The sequence below is a fragment of the Anomaloglossus baeobatrachus genome, chromosome 4, assembly GCF_048569485.1.
Source record: "Anomaloglossus baeobatrachus isolate aAnoBae1 chromosome 4, aAnoBae1.hap1, whole genome shotgun sequence".
Lineage (NCBI taxonomy): Eukaryota > Metazoa > Chordata > Amphibia > Anura > Aromobatidae > Anomaloglossus > Anomaloglossus baeobatrachus.
In genome coordinates, this window is record NC_134356.1 from 613774604 (window position 1) to 613789386 (window position 14783).

General features: G+C 50.9%; 1 protein-coding gene across 4 annotated transcripts in view; it reads left to right on the forward strand.

The window, feature by feature from the left end:
* RNF181 (ring finger protein 181) overlaps window positions 1-14783 on the forward strand; it is a 63631-nt gene that overhangs the window by 34976 nt on the left and 13872 nt on the right. For all 4 annotated transcript variants that reach the window (XM_075346241.1, XM_075346238.1, XM_075346240.1 and 1 more), the window contains exon 3: window positions 4008-4141. In XM_075346241.1, coding sequence (XP_075202356.1) covers window positions 4008-4141 — 134 coding nt within the window. The remainder of the gene's footprint in view (window positions 1-4007; window positions 4142-14783) is intronic.

The window sequence follows — 14783 nt, forward strand, 5'->3', positions numbered from 1 at the left end:
GTGTTTTTTATGTTATACAGAGCGACCTGGGCTCTTGTATACTACATTCCAGAATACTGTATATAAGGGCTCACTGATGGTGGCTGCAGCTTTTATATATATATATATATATATATATATATATATATATATATATATATATATATATATATATATATATATAATTTCATTTATATAGCGCTATTAATTCCGCAGCACTGTCCCCATTGGGGCTCACAATCTAAATTCCCTATCTGTATGTTTTTGGAGTGTGGGAGAAAACCGGAGGACCCGGAGGAAACCCACGCAAACACAGGAAGAACATACAAACTGCTTGCAGATGTTGTCCTTAGTGGGACTAGAACCCAGGACGCCAGCACTGCAAGGCTGCAGTGCTAACCTTGGATGGGTTCCTTTTAAACCCGCTGCCGGGAGGAAAAGAACTATAATCCTCCCAGCAGCGTTCCAGTTACAGTCACAGGGGCGGCGACAGTGTGCGTTCAGTCACCGCTCTATGAATGGTGGCTGTAACTGTGACCAATGCTCTGACTGACAGCCACTCAGCTCCAGCTTTCAGTCAGTGCAGGGAGAGCAGTTACAGCTGCTACTCTTCATTCAAAGAGCAGTGACTGAAATCACGCCGGTGCCGCCCTTGTGACTGAAATCTAAGCACTGCCTAGAGGATTAAAGCTTATTTCCTCCTGGCAGTGGGGTTTAGTGTGCAGGCGCCATGCAGGTTTATTAACCACAGATCTGCAGGTTTAATAGCATGTCTCCACATGACAAGCGATCAGATGCAGACATGACTCTCCTGAAGTTTTCCTTCTCTTTTGTGCGCGACCTGATCATGGTCATAAGGCAGAGACTAGTAGTAATGATGTATATGCAAGTATTAACTGATCTTGACAGACGACCATTCCACATATGTAATGATTGAACTTGACCAATGGGAGGAAAAAGCAGCTTAGATATGGCGAAATTCATTTGAATAGCCAAGCCAGCCCCCTTCTTGGTCACAGCTGACGAGGGAAACTGAGGAGGAGGGGGCTGTCTTAGATTTTGAATTGAAATAATCAGCCAGACCCCTTTGCAGTCATGGCTGACGAGGAAACTGAGGAGGAGGGGGCTGTCTTGGCTATTTTAGATTATAGATTTTTCGAATTGAGCCGATCAGCCAGCCCCCTTCACCGACACAAAGAGAAAGATGAAGGTCTTTACTGTGTTAAATGAAGTCGGAATTGCAGCTACCAAGATCTTCACTGATATCTTGAAATCAGAGGCTTTCTTAAGTCACGTATATTAGGCCTTGTGCGCACTAGGCGTTTTTGCCGCGTTTTTAGCGGCGTTTTTTACCGCGTTTTTGTGCTGAAAACGCAGTGACATTGCTTCCCCAGCAATGTCAATGGGTTTTCATAAGTGCTGTCCGCACACAGCGTTTTTTTTTTAGCTGCGTTTTTGTGGTGACCACAAAAACGCAGCATGTCAATTATTTCTGCGTTTTCCACTGCGTTTTTCACCCATTGAATTCAATGAGATGTTAAAAACGCAATGAATAACGCATATAGCCGCGTTTCTATGACTAAAAACGCAGCTATAAACGCAAGGGGTGGGTACTACAGTGACGTGTACAGGAAGAGGATTCCTTCTGTTGGTAAACACAGAAGCAGGAATCCTCCCGGTACCGTCACCGCTGCGTCCACCTCCCATCCTGTGCATGTCAGCTCTGTGCGGCGCCATGTCTGGGCGGGAGGTGGAGGCAGCGGCGAAAATCAAAGTGAACAGTAGAAAAAAAAAAATGTCATATATACTCACCTGTCCGCAGGGTCCCGGTGCCATGCCCGCTCCCATCTCCTCCCGGTCCCGCCGCTCTGGCTGTGTGCAGTCTCCCCGGGGCAGGACCTTGCTTGCAGGACCTGGCGGTGGATCACCTGACGCAGTCACCTGACGCATCAGCTGATCGTAGTCTCGCCGGCTTTTTCGCGCCCGGCCGGCTATCAGCTGATCCTGCCGTCAGGGGACTTCATCAGCTGATTACCGGCAGCTGCTGCAGCGATCGGACGGGATCAGACTCCTGTCCAATCGATCGCTCCAGGAGCTGCCGGTAATCAGCACAGCACATAAGTGAGTATTATTTTTTTTTTTTTTTTTTTTTTTTTCTACTGCTGCATCAGCTGATTGTATAAAAGCCGGTTATACAATCAGCTGATGTGTGATGTGATTCAGGCACTTGATCCTGACACATCATCTGATCGCTTTGCCTTCCAGCAAACCGATGAGATGATATTGGATCCGGATTGGACGGCGCGGGACCCTGACCCAGGATTACTGCGGAGGGGGGTTTATTTCAATAAAGATGGAGTCACTAATTGTGTTGTGTTTTATTTCTAATAAAAATATTTTTCTGTGTGTTGTGGTTTTTTTTTATCTTTACTAGAAATTCATGGTGGCCATGTCTAATATTGGCGTGACACCATGAATTTCGGGCTTAGGGCTAGCTGATAATATACAGCTAGCCCTAACTCCATTATTACCCGGCTAGCCACCCGACTTCAGGGCAGCTGGAAGAGTTGGATACAGCGCCAGAAGATGGCGCTTCTATGAAAGCGCCATTTTCTGGGGTGGCTGTGGACTGCAATTCGCAGTGGGGGTGCCCAGAAAGCTTGGGCACCCTGCACTGTGGATTCCAATCCCCAGCTGCCTAGTTGTACCCGGCTGGACTCAAAAATTAGGCGAAGCCCACGTCATTTTTTTTTTTTTAATTATTTCATGAAATAATTAAAAAAAAGGGCTTCTCTATATTTTTGGTTCCCAGCCGGGTACAAATAGGCAGCTGGGGGTTGGGGGCAGCCCGTTCCTGCCTGCTGTACCCGGCTAGCATACAAAAATATGGCGAAGCCCATGTCATTTTTTTTTTCTTTTTGGGCAAAAAACTGCATACAGTCCTGGATCGAGGATGCTGAGCCTTGTAGTTCTGCAGCTGCTGTCTGCTCTCCTGCATACACTAGTGAATGGAGGATCCTGAGACTTGTAGTTCTGCAGCTGCTGTCTGCTCTCCTGCATACACTAGTGAATGGAGGATCCTGAGACTTGTAGTTCTGCAGCTGCTGTCTGCTCTCCTGCATACACTAGTGAATGGAGGATGCTGAGACTTGTAGTTCTGCAGCTGCTGTCTGCTCTCCTGCATACACTAGTGAATGGAGGATGCTTAGACTTGTAGTTCTGCAGCTGCTGTCTGCTCTCCTGCATACACTAGTGAATGGAGGATGCTGAGACTTGTAGTTCTGCAGCTGCTGTCTGCTCTCCTGCATACACTAGTTCTGCAGCTGTCTGCTCTCCTGCATACAATGAACATTTTGAAGGAAATGACATCAGACCTTTTTTTTTTTTTTCATCAACAATCTTTAATGGCATTGTGCACTGATTAAAAACGCAGTGAGCAAAAACGCAGCAAAAAACGCACCAAATCGCGGCAAAAACGCATGCGTTTTTGCCGCGTTTTTTTAGCCGCGGGTGCGTTTTTTAGACAAAAACGCACATAAAAACGCAGCGTGAAAAAAACGCCTAGTGCGCACATACCCTTAGAAGGTTCCTCGTTTCTCACCATTTGACTTTATTTCCGTGCAGTTTTTGTTGACTCAGGACAGGTTTTTGTTTTTCTTTTTTCAGTCTTTTGGTCGTATGTTTATTGAAGGGCGGTAGTTTATTTTCACTGCCAATCTCCACTGTGTTTCCAGCATGAATCCCCCCGCCTGCAGGGAGAATGGGGCCGCTCGGCCTGATCATGCACAGCTGAGCAGCGCAGGAGGGCAGTAATCTGGAATGTAGGCAGCAGGGGGGGGCGGGCAGGGTTTTTGAAGTCCGTACCCCGTTGTCCAGTTCCTTCACATTTCTCATCTATATCTATTTTTGTCACCCAGCATTTCACAAAGCCTAATGTTGATGGTGAGGGCCGTAGAGCAGAGCCCTTCTGGTGGATACTGTTGATTTCATGTCTTTTTGCTGAGTGTCTACTTCGTCTTTCCTCCCAGGAGTCTCCTCAGTGGGATCGATATTGATCTTGGAAGTCTGGATGTAACAGATTGGGACCACCGACTCCCACCGCCAGCTGCCAAAAAAGTGGTAGAAAACTTGCCAAAAGTGACAGTGACCGCAAAACAAGCAGGTGAGAGGCAGAAGCCGCGTTACAGATTACTTCAACCGAATGCATTAGAAACCATGGGGACTAGTCCGGGCACACGGGGATCCCGATTTATGACCCTTCTTTATGTTGGTGCTATTTAGCAGGTCTTGCTGAGTTGAGAACCTTTTTACTGTTGTTTTTTTTTTTTTAATTATTGAAACTGACCACCTCCTTTTAATTGGAGCTGCCCCACTGATTCTGGAACATGGGCAGAACAATCGCGGTCGCAGGGACACATTCAGTTGATATGAATATCGGTGCAGAGACGCGTCGGGTCCCTGTACTGCGATACACGCTGCAGGCCAAACAGAAGCCAACAGCCTTCACCTGTATCCCAGTGACTGATGGCGGCAAATGACAATGACGTTATGCGTTGCAGTAACACTGACAATGATGAAGGCTGCCGGCCGCTGTGCACTGGCTGCACAGGAGGATGCTGCTTTACATGGGCGCCAGGGACGGTGCGTACAATGTTTGTTTTTTGCATTAGACGGAATATAGACATATTTACCAGAAGGGGGACATGTATATCAGGAGGGGGACAGTAGATACCAGGAAGATGACAGTATATACCAGGATCGGCCCAGGAGGGGGTCAGGAGATACCAGGAGGGGGACAGTATATACCAAGAGGGCCTCAGGAGGAGGACAGTATATACCAAGAGGGCCTCAGGAGGAGGACAGTATATACCAAGAGGGCCTCAGGAGGGGGACGGTATATACTAAGAGGGCCTCAGGAGGGGGACGGTATATACCAAGAGGGCCTCAGGAGGGGGACGGTATATACCAAGAGGGCCTCAGGAGGGGGACGGTATATACCAAGAGGGCCTCAGGAGGGGGACGGTATATACCAAGAGGGCCTCAGGAGGGGGACGGTATATACCAAGAGGGCCTCAGGAGGGGGACGGTATATACCAAGAGGGCCTCAGGAGGGGGACGGTATATACCAAGAGGGCCTCAGGAGGGGGACGGTATATACCAAGAGGGCCTCAGGAGGGGGACGGTATATACCAAGAGGGCCTCAGGAGGGGGACGGTATATACCAAGAGGGCCTCAGGAGGGGGACGGTATATACCAAGAGGGCCTCAGGAGGGGGACGGTATATACCAAGAGGGCCTCAGGAGGGGGACGGTATATACCAAGAGGGCCTCAGGAGGGGGACGGTATATACCAAGAGGGCCTCAGGAGGGGGACGGTATATACCAAGAGGGCCTCAGGAGGGGGACAGTATATACCAAGAGGGCCTCAGGAGGGGGACAGTATATACCAAGAGGGCCTCAGGAGGGGGACAGTATATACCAAGAGGGCCTCAGGAGGGGGACATATCTATACCAGGATGGGGACATTTTTTTTACCAGGATGAGGTTATATATACACCAGGATGTGGGCTAGAATGGGGAACATATATACTAGGATGGGGGACGTAATTGCGAGGAAAGAGCCCAGGATGGGTAAATTAGAACAGGGGTGGGGGACATTACTACATAATGGGGGGGGGCACAACTCGTATGTCTTTATAGGATTTAGAATGCTAAATGTAGAGATGGATATACATACATCTGACAAACATAAGGGTGGGGGCCCAGGTACAAAATTTTGCACCAGGGCCCATCGAACTGTAGTTACACCACTGCCCCCCCCCCCCGTTCCAAAGTTAAGCGCCCCAGTAATAATGGTGCAGATTTTACTTTTATCCAGCTGGGCTTATACCACAGATCTTCTCTGCGAGCGTGTTCGCATTTTGACCGAGCAGCATGAAATGAGAAAAAGAAAACTCCCTCAGAGAAAGTCTGATGACAATCGCACCATATTTTTTTTTTTTTTTTTTTTGTGTGCATGATCAAACACCGATGTCTAAATGAGGTCTTAACCCATTTATGACCAGTGTTGGCAGAGGATGAACGGAGAGGGCTCAGGAGCTGAGCCCGCTTCATTACCGGCAGATGATGGCTGTGTCATTCAGCCATCATCTGCCTCTCATAGCCGCGAGTAGAGGAGCTGCTCCGCCTACTGGTGTAATGCTGTTAAATGTTAGTATCATTCTCTGACAGCGGCATTAGTAGCAGACTTCCTTGGGGGTGCGCTGTTCTAATAGCTCATCAACACCCCTGCGGTGCGATTGTGGGGTGCCCATGGGTTTCCATGATGATTGGGGGTCTGCTGAAGACAAGAGACCGTGATCAGTGAGAGAATCATGCTTATTGCGCAATAAGCACCATAAAAATAGAACCCAAAAAAACAAATGTGGGATTGCGTTTTTTTCTCAATTTCACTTCATTAGGATTTTTTTAATCCCAATTTCCGGAGCATTATATAAATGGTGTCAATCAAAAGTACAACTCATCCTGCAAAAACAATAACCCTACAGACGGCTATGTGGTGGAAATATAAAAAAAAAAGTTATGGTTCTTGGAAGGAGCGTTTAAAAACGAAAACACAAAAAATAAAATCGCCCAGTCCTTAATTCGTTCACGCCCGTGCGATTTTCCGTTTTTTTTTTTGTTTTTTTTTCCCTCCTCTTTTTCAAGAACACATAATATTTTATCAATATTGCCTTATGAGAGCTTTTTTTTTTTTTCCTGTAAGACGAGTTTTACTTTTGAATGACGCCATTCATACTGCCCCATATTGTACTGGAAAATGAGAAATTCCAAGTGCAAGGAAATTGCAGAAAAAAGTGCAATTCCTCAATGGTTTTATGAGTTTTTTTTTTTTTTTTTTTTTTCTTTTATATTTACCATGTGCACTATATGGTAAAAAATGACCTGGCGGTACGAATCCCCGGGTCACTAAAGGCCGCTTTACATGCAACGACATCGCTAACGAGATGTCGCTGGGGTCACGGAATTCGTGACGCACATCCGGCCTCGTTAGCGATGTCGTTGCGTGTGAAACGCACGAACGACCGTTAACTATAAAAATTACTTACCTAATTGTTGACACGTCGTTCCTTTCCCGATTATCGTTGCTGTTGCAGGATGCAGGTTGTTGGTTGTTCCTGCGGCAGCACACATCGCTATGTGTGGCACCACAGGAACGAGGAACATCACCGTACCTGCGGCCGCCCGCAATGAGGAAGGAAGGAGGTGGGTGGGATGTTACGTCCCGCTCATGTCCGCCCCTCCACTTCTATTGGGCGGCCGCTTAGTGACGCCGCTGTGACGCTGTACGAACCGCCCCCTTAGAAAAGAGGCGGTTCGCCGGCCACAGCGACGTCGCTAGGCAGGTAAGTCCGTGTGACGGGGACTAATGATGTTGTGCGGCTCTGGCAGCGATTTGCCCATGATGCACAACCGACGGGAGTGTGTACGTTCGCTAGCGATATCGATAGCGATATTGCTGCGTGTAAAGTGCCTTTAAGAGTATTTAGATACCAAATATATATATATAATATATATATATAATTATATTATATTGTGAGACTGTGACCGGGGTTATCTATGACTGTCGGTACGTCTCGCCCCGGTTGTGCTCACTCCATGATAGAAAGTAACTCCACTCCGGGGTTAATGCTGTTTCCCTACAGGCTGAAAGGAGGGTTAAAAGGAAACAGGAACATGGGCGTGGGCCCCTAGTGTGTGAGGGAGTGAACACAACTCCCTGAGTATCTGCCGGAGAAACAAGTGTATGCTGTATTGGACTTGTGGTTTGTGCAATAAACCGTGTGCTGTGACCCTTGGTGCCTAGATCCCGTGTCTTCTGCTACGCAGCCGACCACGCTACCTCACAATATATAATATATATATAATTATATAATATATATATATATATATATATATATATATATATATATATATATATATATATATATATATATATATATATATATATTTATTTATGAGACTGTGACCGGGGTTATCTATGACGGCCGGTATGTCTCGCCCCGGTTGTGCTCACTCCATGATAATCCACTATAGGGTTAATGCTGTTTCCCTACAGGCTGAAGGAAGGGTTAAATAGATTCAGGAATGAGGGCAGGTGTGCCGGGTGTGAGGGAGTGATCACATCTCCCTGAGTTCTCTGCCGGAAAGGCACATATGTACTATTGTGGACTTTTTCTTTGGAATAAACCGTGTGCTGTGAACCTTGGTGCCTGGATCCCGTGTCTTCTGCAGCGCAGCCGACGACGCTACCTCACATATGGTGGAGAATCGGCGGGCATGACAGCCGGTGAGGTGTAGCATCCATCCCTGGTGACCCAGCTGCGCATGTCCTGGATTCGAGCGGCTATACTACAGCCCAAACCCGGCGACGCCATGGAGGACATACTAAAGCATTTGGCTCAGGCTAATGCACAGCAGCAACAGGCTAATGCACAGCAGCAACAAACCAATGCACACCTGCTCCAATCCTTGCAAGTGCAGGAAAAAAAATTCCAAGAACAGATGGATCAGGCCAATGCACGTCAGCAGCAAGCCTTGCAATTGCAGGAAAAAAGGCACCAAGAACAGATGGTTCTCCTGGCCAAGTCGATCCGTGCCGGACCGGCAGCAACAACCCAGGGACCGGGTGACGACGGCAGCGTCCGGAAAGCGGTGAGACAAGCGTTGCAAAAGATGACCCCGGGTGATGATGTGGAAGCGTTCCTGGCAGTGTTTGAACGGGTGGCCGAGCGGGAAAAGCTGCCGACCCCGCAGTGGGCTGAGGTATTGTCACCCTATCTGACGGGGGAACCCCAAAAAGCATACCTGGACCTCTGTACCGAGGACGCCATTGACTATGTGACCCTGAAAGCCGAAATACTGGCTCGGTTGGGGATGAATACCTATGTACGGGCTCAGCGGGTAAATCAGTGGTTCTTTGAGGAAGCCAAACCCGTACGCTCCCAGGCCTATGACTTGTTACATCTTGTAAAAAAAGTGGTTGCAGCCTGACACTCTGAGCCCGGCGCAAATGGTGGAAAGGGTAGTAGTGGATCATTTTGTGCGCACTTTACCCGTCACCGTTCAACGGTGGGTCGGACAGGGTGACCCGAGTACCCTGGACCAATTAGTGTCCCTGGTAGAGCGGCATGTGGCTACGCAGGACTTGATATGGGACACTGAGACTTTGCGTACCGCCCGTCGGTCCGGCCCCTCCAAGCCTAGGGCCAAGGACCCACCGCGGACACCGGTGCGGGAGTCCGCTACCGTCCCGTCTGAGGCCGCACCCTCCGTCCCTGAGGTCCGGAAAACTATGTACCCTAAACGACAACTCGTCAAGGGGGTGTCCTTCCCCATTAGATGTTGGCGGTGCCAGCGGGTGGGACATATGGAAGCCCAGTGTCCACTCACCACGGAGCCCATGGATTGTGGGGTTACCCGGCGGGGTTCAATGTATGCTCAGGTGGTGTGTACCGCTGACCTGGTCTACCCAGAGACTGAGCCCCACTTGTGCCAAATTCAGGTGAATGGATGTCCGGTTACAGGCTTGTTGGATTCCGGAAGCTTAGTGACCCTTGTGCGATCAACCCTAAGGGCTAAAGTAAAGGCCACAGGACGTACCGTGGGGGTGGTTTGCATACATGGGGACCGCCGAGACTATCCCACGGGGATAGTCACCATCACAGCACCTTGCGGTCAGGTGCAACATGAGGTGGGACTTAATACTCTTCCCTATGATGTGATCCTAGGAAGGGATCTGCCCTATTTTTGGACTTTATGGAAGGGACCTCCTAAGTCCCCTCAGATATTGGTCAGTCCGGGACCTGAGCCCTACAATCCTGAATCCGGGATGCCTGCCGTAGGGGTCCCCATGATAGGGACAGGATGTGAACCTGATAGGTCGCCCCTAGAGGTATTGGCAGGAGAGGCTGAGACGGTCGAGCCCATCCCGGAGTTGGAGGCGTCCCCGGATACGTTTGGGACAGCCCAACTCCAGGACCCTACATTAATACATGCCCGGAGTCGGGTGACAGTAGTTGACGGGGTGGCACAGCTGCCTGGTGCCCAGGTAAGATACCCCCATTTCGCTCTTAAGCAGGATTTACTCTACCGGGTAGATGAAATACGGGGCGTAGGGGTAGAGCAGTTGGTGGTGCCCCAGCCGTATCGCCGGCGGGTCCTCGACTTGGCTCATAAACACCTGATGAGTGGTCACCTAGGGGTCAAGAAAACGCAGGAGCGAATATTGCAAAGGTTCTATTGGCCCGGGGTCTTTGGGGAGGTAAAACGGTTCTGCGAAACCTGCCCGGAGTGTCAGCTTACCGCACCCCTGACCCACTTTCGCAGTCCGTTGGTACCGTTACCCATTATAGAAGTCCCTTTTGAACGGATAGGGATGGATCTGGTGGGGCCCCTCGTAAAGTCTGCTCGAGGGCACCAGCATATCCTAGTGATCGTTGACTATGCCACCCGGTATCCAGAGGCGATAACTCTCAGACATACTGCAGCCAAGCTTATAGCTCGGGAGTTGTTTGCTGTGTTCTGCCGGGTGGGGTTGCCCAAGGAGATCCTTACGGATCAGGGGACCCCATTCATGTCTAAAGTGACCAAAGAGCTATGCCGGCTACTCCAGATCAAGCAGTTGCGTACGTCTGTGTATTATCCTCAGACGGATGGTTTAGTGGAACGATTCAATAAAACCCTGAAAACCATGCTCAAAAGGGTGATTTCCAAAGACGGGAAAGACTGGGATATGATGCTTCCCTATTTGATGTTTGCCATACGAGAGGTGCCACAGGCATCCACGGGGTTTTCGCCTTTTGAATTGTTATACGGGCGACATCCCCGGGGATTGTTGGACCTGGCAAAAGAAACCTGGGAGCAGGAGCCCACCCCCCATAAAAGTGTGATTGAACACATTTTGGGTATGCAGAACCGCATAAGCGCGGTCATGCCAATTGTAAAGGAGCATTTACAGGAGGCTCAGGCCGCGCAAAGCGGCCGCTACAATAGACAAGCCACCGTGCGGACCTTTAATCCCGGGGATCGGGTGTTGGTATTGATTCCCACGGCGGAGAGTAAATTCCTGGCTCAGTGGCAAGGCCCCTACGAGATAAAGGAAAGAGTCGGGGTGGTTAACTATAAAGTATTGCAGCCCGGTAGGCGGAAACCTGAACAAATATACCATGTCAACCTATTAAAACCTTGGCAGGAACGGGAAAGCCTGATGGCTGTTTTTTCCCCATCTCCCTCCTCTTCGGGTCGTTCACCTCCGGCTCCAGCGACCTCCGGAGAGGACGAACCGGAAGTAAGGATTGGAGAAGCCCTCACCAAGCAACAGAGGCGAGAGGCCAGACGGTTGGTTCAGCAGAACCCCGATGTCTTCTCTGAGCTGCCCGGTAGGACCAGTCTGATACGACATGATATTGTCACCGAGCCCCACCTGAAGGTACGCCTGAAGTCATACCGGGTACCGGAGGCGATCGACAAGCCATATCGGAGGAAGTAAAGACAATGTTACGCCTGGGGGTCATCGAAAAATCCCGGAGTGAATGGGCTAGTCCGATTGTCCTAATACCAAAACCCGATGGCTCCTTAAGGTTCTGCAATGACTTTAGGAGATTGAACGAAATATCCAAGTTTGATCTCTACCCCATGCCCCGGGTGGATGAGCTGATTGATAGGCTGGGACAGGCGCGATATTTTACCACGCTCGACCTGACCAAGGGGTACTGGCAGGTGCCACTAACGGAGTCCGCCAAGGAGAAAACCGCTTTTGTTACGCCGGAGGGTCTCTTCCACTATGTTGTCTTGCCTTTTGGGTTACATGGCGCTCCGGCCACGTTCCAGAGGTTGATGGACTTAGTGCTGGAACCCCACCAGGCGTATGCATCAGCGTACCTGGATGACATCATTATTTACAGCTCCGATTGGCAGACTCACTTGGAACAGGTACAAGCGGTGGTGGATGCGCTTTCGAACAGCCGGATTGACAGCCAATCCCAAGAAATGTGCATTGGGACTCACGGAAGCCCGCTACTTGGGCTACGTGATAGGCCAAGGAGTGATTAAGCCCCAAATTAACAAGGTTGAGGCGATCCGGAAGTGGCCTAGACCCCTGACCACGAAGCAGGTTAGGGCCTTCCTGGGTATCGTGGGGTACTACAGGAGGTTTGTAAAAGATTTTGCGGGACTATCAGCCCCCTTGACGGACCTTCTCAAGGCAAGAAGTCCGTCATGGTGCGCTGGACTCCGCAGGCCGAGGGACTCCTTCCGGGCCCTGAAGGAGGTCCTGTGCGGACAGCCCGTTCTGGTCAACCCGGATTTCCGGAAGGAGTTCATAGTACAGACTGATGCCTCGGAGGTCGGCCCTGGGGGCAGTGCTGTCTCAGGTGGTTCAGGGGGAGGAACACCCCGTCACCTTCTTAAGTAGGAAGCTCACCCCTCCCGAGCGGAATTATAGCGTAGTGGAGAAGGAGTGCCTGGCGATCAAGTGGGCCTTGGAGTCCCTACGCTATTACCTGCTGGGACGTCAGTTTCGCTTGGTGACGGATCACTCTCCACTGGTCTGGATGAGGTCCGCACAAGGAACGGAATGCCCGGGTTACCCGGTGGTTCCTTTCTCTGCAGAACTTCCGGTTTACGGTTGAACACCGGGCCGGTAGGTTGCAGGGCAACGCCGATGCCTTGTCCCGCGGCCCGTGTTTGATGGCAGGAGTTCAACCCCGCACGCTTGAACTGAGGGGGGGGGGTATGTGAGACTGTGATCGGGGTTATCTATGACGGCCGGTATGTCTCGCCCCGGTTGTGCTCACTCCATGATAATCCACTATAGGGTTAATGCTGTTTCCCTACAGGCTGAAGGAAGGGTTAAATAGATTCAGGAACGAGGGCAGGGTGTGCCGGGTGTGAGGGAGTGATCACATCTCCCTGAGTTCTCTGCCGGAAAGGCACATATGTACTACTAGAAGGTGGCCCGATTCTACGCATCGGGTATTCTAGAATTTACGTATTGTGTAGTTCATGTATGATTTTTGATATATATATATATTATATATATATATATATAATATATATATATATTAATATATATATATATATATATATATATATATATTATATATAATATATAGAGAGAGAGAGATGTTGTTGTCTGTAGTTACCAAGTGTTTGTGTAGGCGCTGTACATGTTCTGGGTGTTGTCTGGGTGTGACGGGGGCGTTGAGAGCGGTGTTGTATGTGTGTGTTGCGTTGTTTGTGGAGCGCTGTGTGTCTGTAGCGTTGTGTGGTGTGTTGCGCGGTTTGTGTGTGTGTGGTGTGTTTTGGGGGGGAGGTATGTTTTGAGCAATGTGTGTGTTTGTGCGGTATGTGCGTATATTTGTGTGTGCCGCGGTGTTTGTGTGTTGGGTGTTGTGTGTGTGCAGCGTTGTCTGTGTGTGGTGGGGTGTCTGTGTAGGGCAGTTGTTTGTGGTTCCCAGTGTGTGTGGTGGTGTGTTGTGCAGTGCGCGTCGCGGCGCGTGTGTGTGTGTGTGTGTGTGTGTGTGTGTGTGCATCAGGCCTCTCTTCTCTCAGCCTACCTCTCCCAGCCTCCCTCCTCCCAGCCTCCCTCAGCATCAGCCTCCCTCTCCCAGCCTCCCCAGCATCAGCCTCCGCCAGCATCAGCCTCTCTCCTTCCAGCCTCCTCCAGCATCAGCCTCCCTCTCCCAGCCTTCCCCAGGATCAGCCTCTCTCCTCCCAGCCTCCGTCCTCCCAGCCTTCCCAGCATCAGCTTTCCCCTCCAGCCTCCCTCAGCATCAGCCTTCCCCAGCATCAGCCTCTCTCCTCCCAGCCTCAGCCTCTCTCCTTCCAGCCTCCCCCAGCATCAGCCTCTCTCCTTCCAGCTTCCCTCAGCATCAGCCTCCCCTTCCCAGCCTTCCCCAGGATCAGCCTCTCTCCTCCCAGCCTCCTTCCTCCCAGCCTCCTTCCTCCCAGCCTCCCTCAGCATCAGCCTTCTGCTCCCAGTCTCCCCCAGCAAAAGCCTCCCCATGCATCAGCCTCCACCAGCATCAGCCTCTCTCCTTCCAGCCTCCCCCAGCATCAGCCTCCCCTTCCCAGCCTTCCCCAGGATCAGCCTCTCTCCTCCCAGCCTCCTTCCTCCCAGCCTCCCTCTCCCAGCCTCCCTCAGCATCAGCCTTCCGCTCCCAGTCTCCCCCAGCATCAGCCTCCCAAGCATCAGCCTCCACCAGCATCAGCCTCTCTCCTTCCAGCCTCCCCCAGCATCAGCCTCTCTCCTTCCAGCCTCCCTCAGCATCAGCCTCCCGTTCCCAGCCTTCCCCAGGATCAGCCTCTCTCCTCCCAGCCTCCTTCCTCCCAGCCTCCCTCAGCATCAGCCTTCCCCTCCCAGTCTCCCCAGCATCAGCCTCCCCAAGCATCAGCCTCCACCAGCATCAGCCTCCACCAGCATTAGCCTCTCTCCTTCCAGCCTCCCCCAGCATCAGCCTCCCCATGCATCAGCCTCCACCAGCATCAGCCTCTCTCCTTCCAGCCTCTCTCCTTCCAGCCTCCCCAGCATCAGCCTCCCCTTCCCAGCCTTCCCCAGGATCAGCCTCTCTCCTCCCAGCCTCCTTCCTCCCAGCCTCCCTCTCCCAGCCTCCCTCAGCATCAGCCTTCCGCTCCCAGCCTCCCCAAGCATCAGCCTCCACCAGCATCAGCCTCCCTCGTCCCAGCCTCCCCCTCCCAGCCTCCCCCAGCATCAGCCTCTCTCCTCCCAGCCTTCCCCATGAT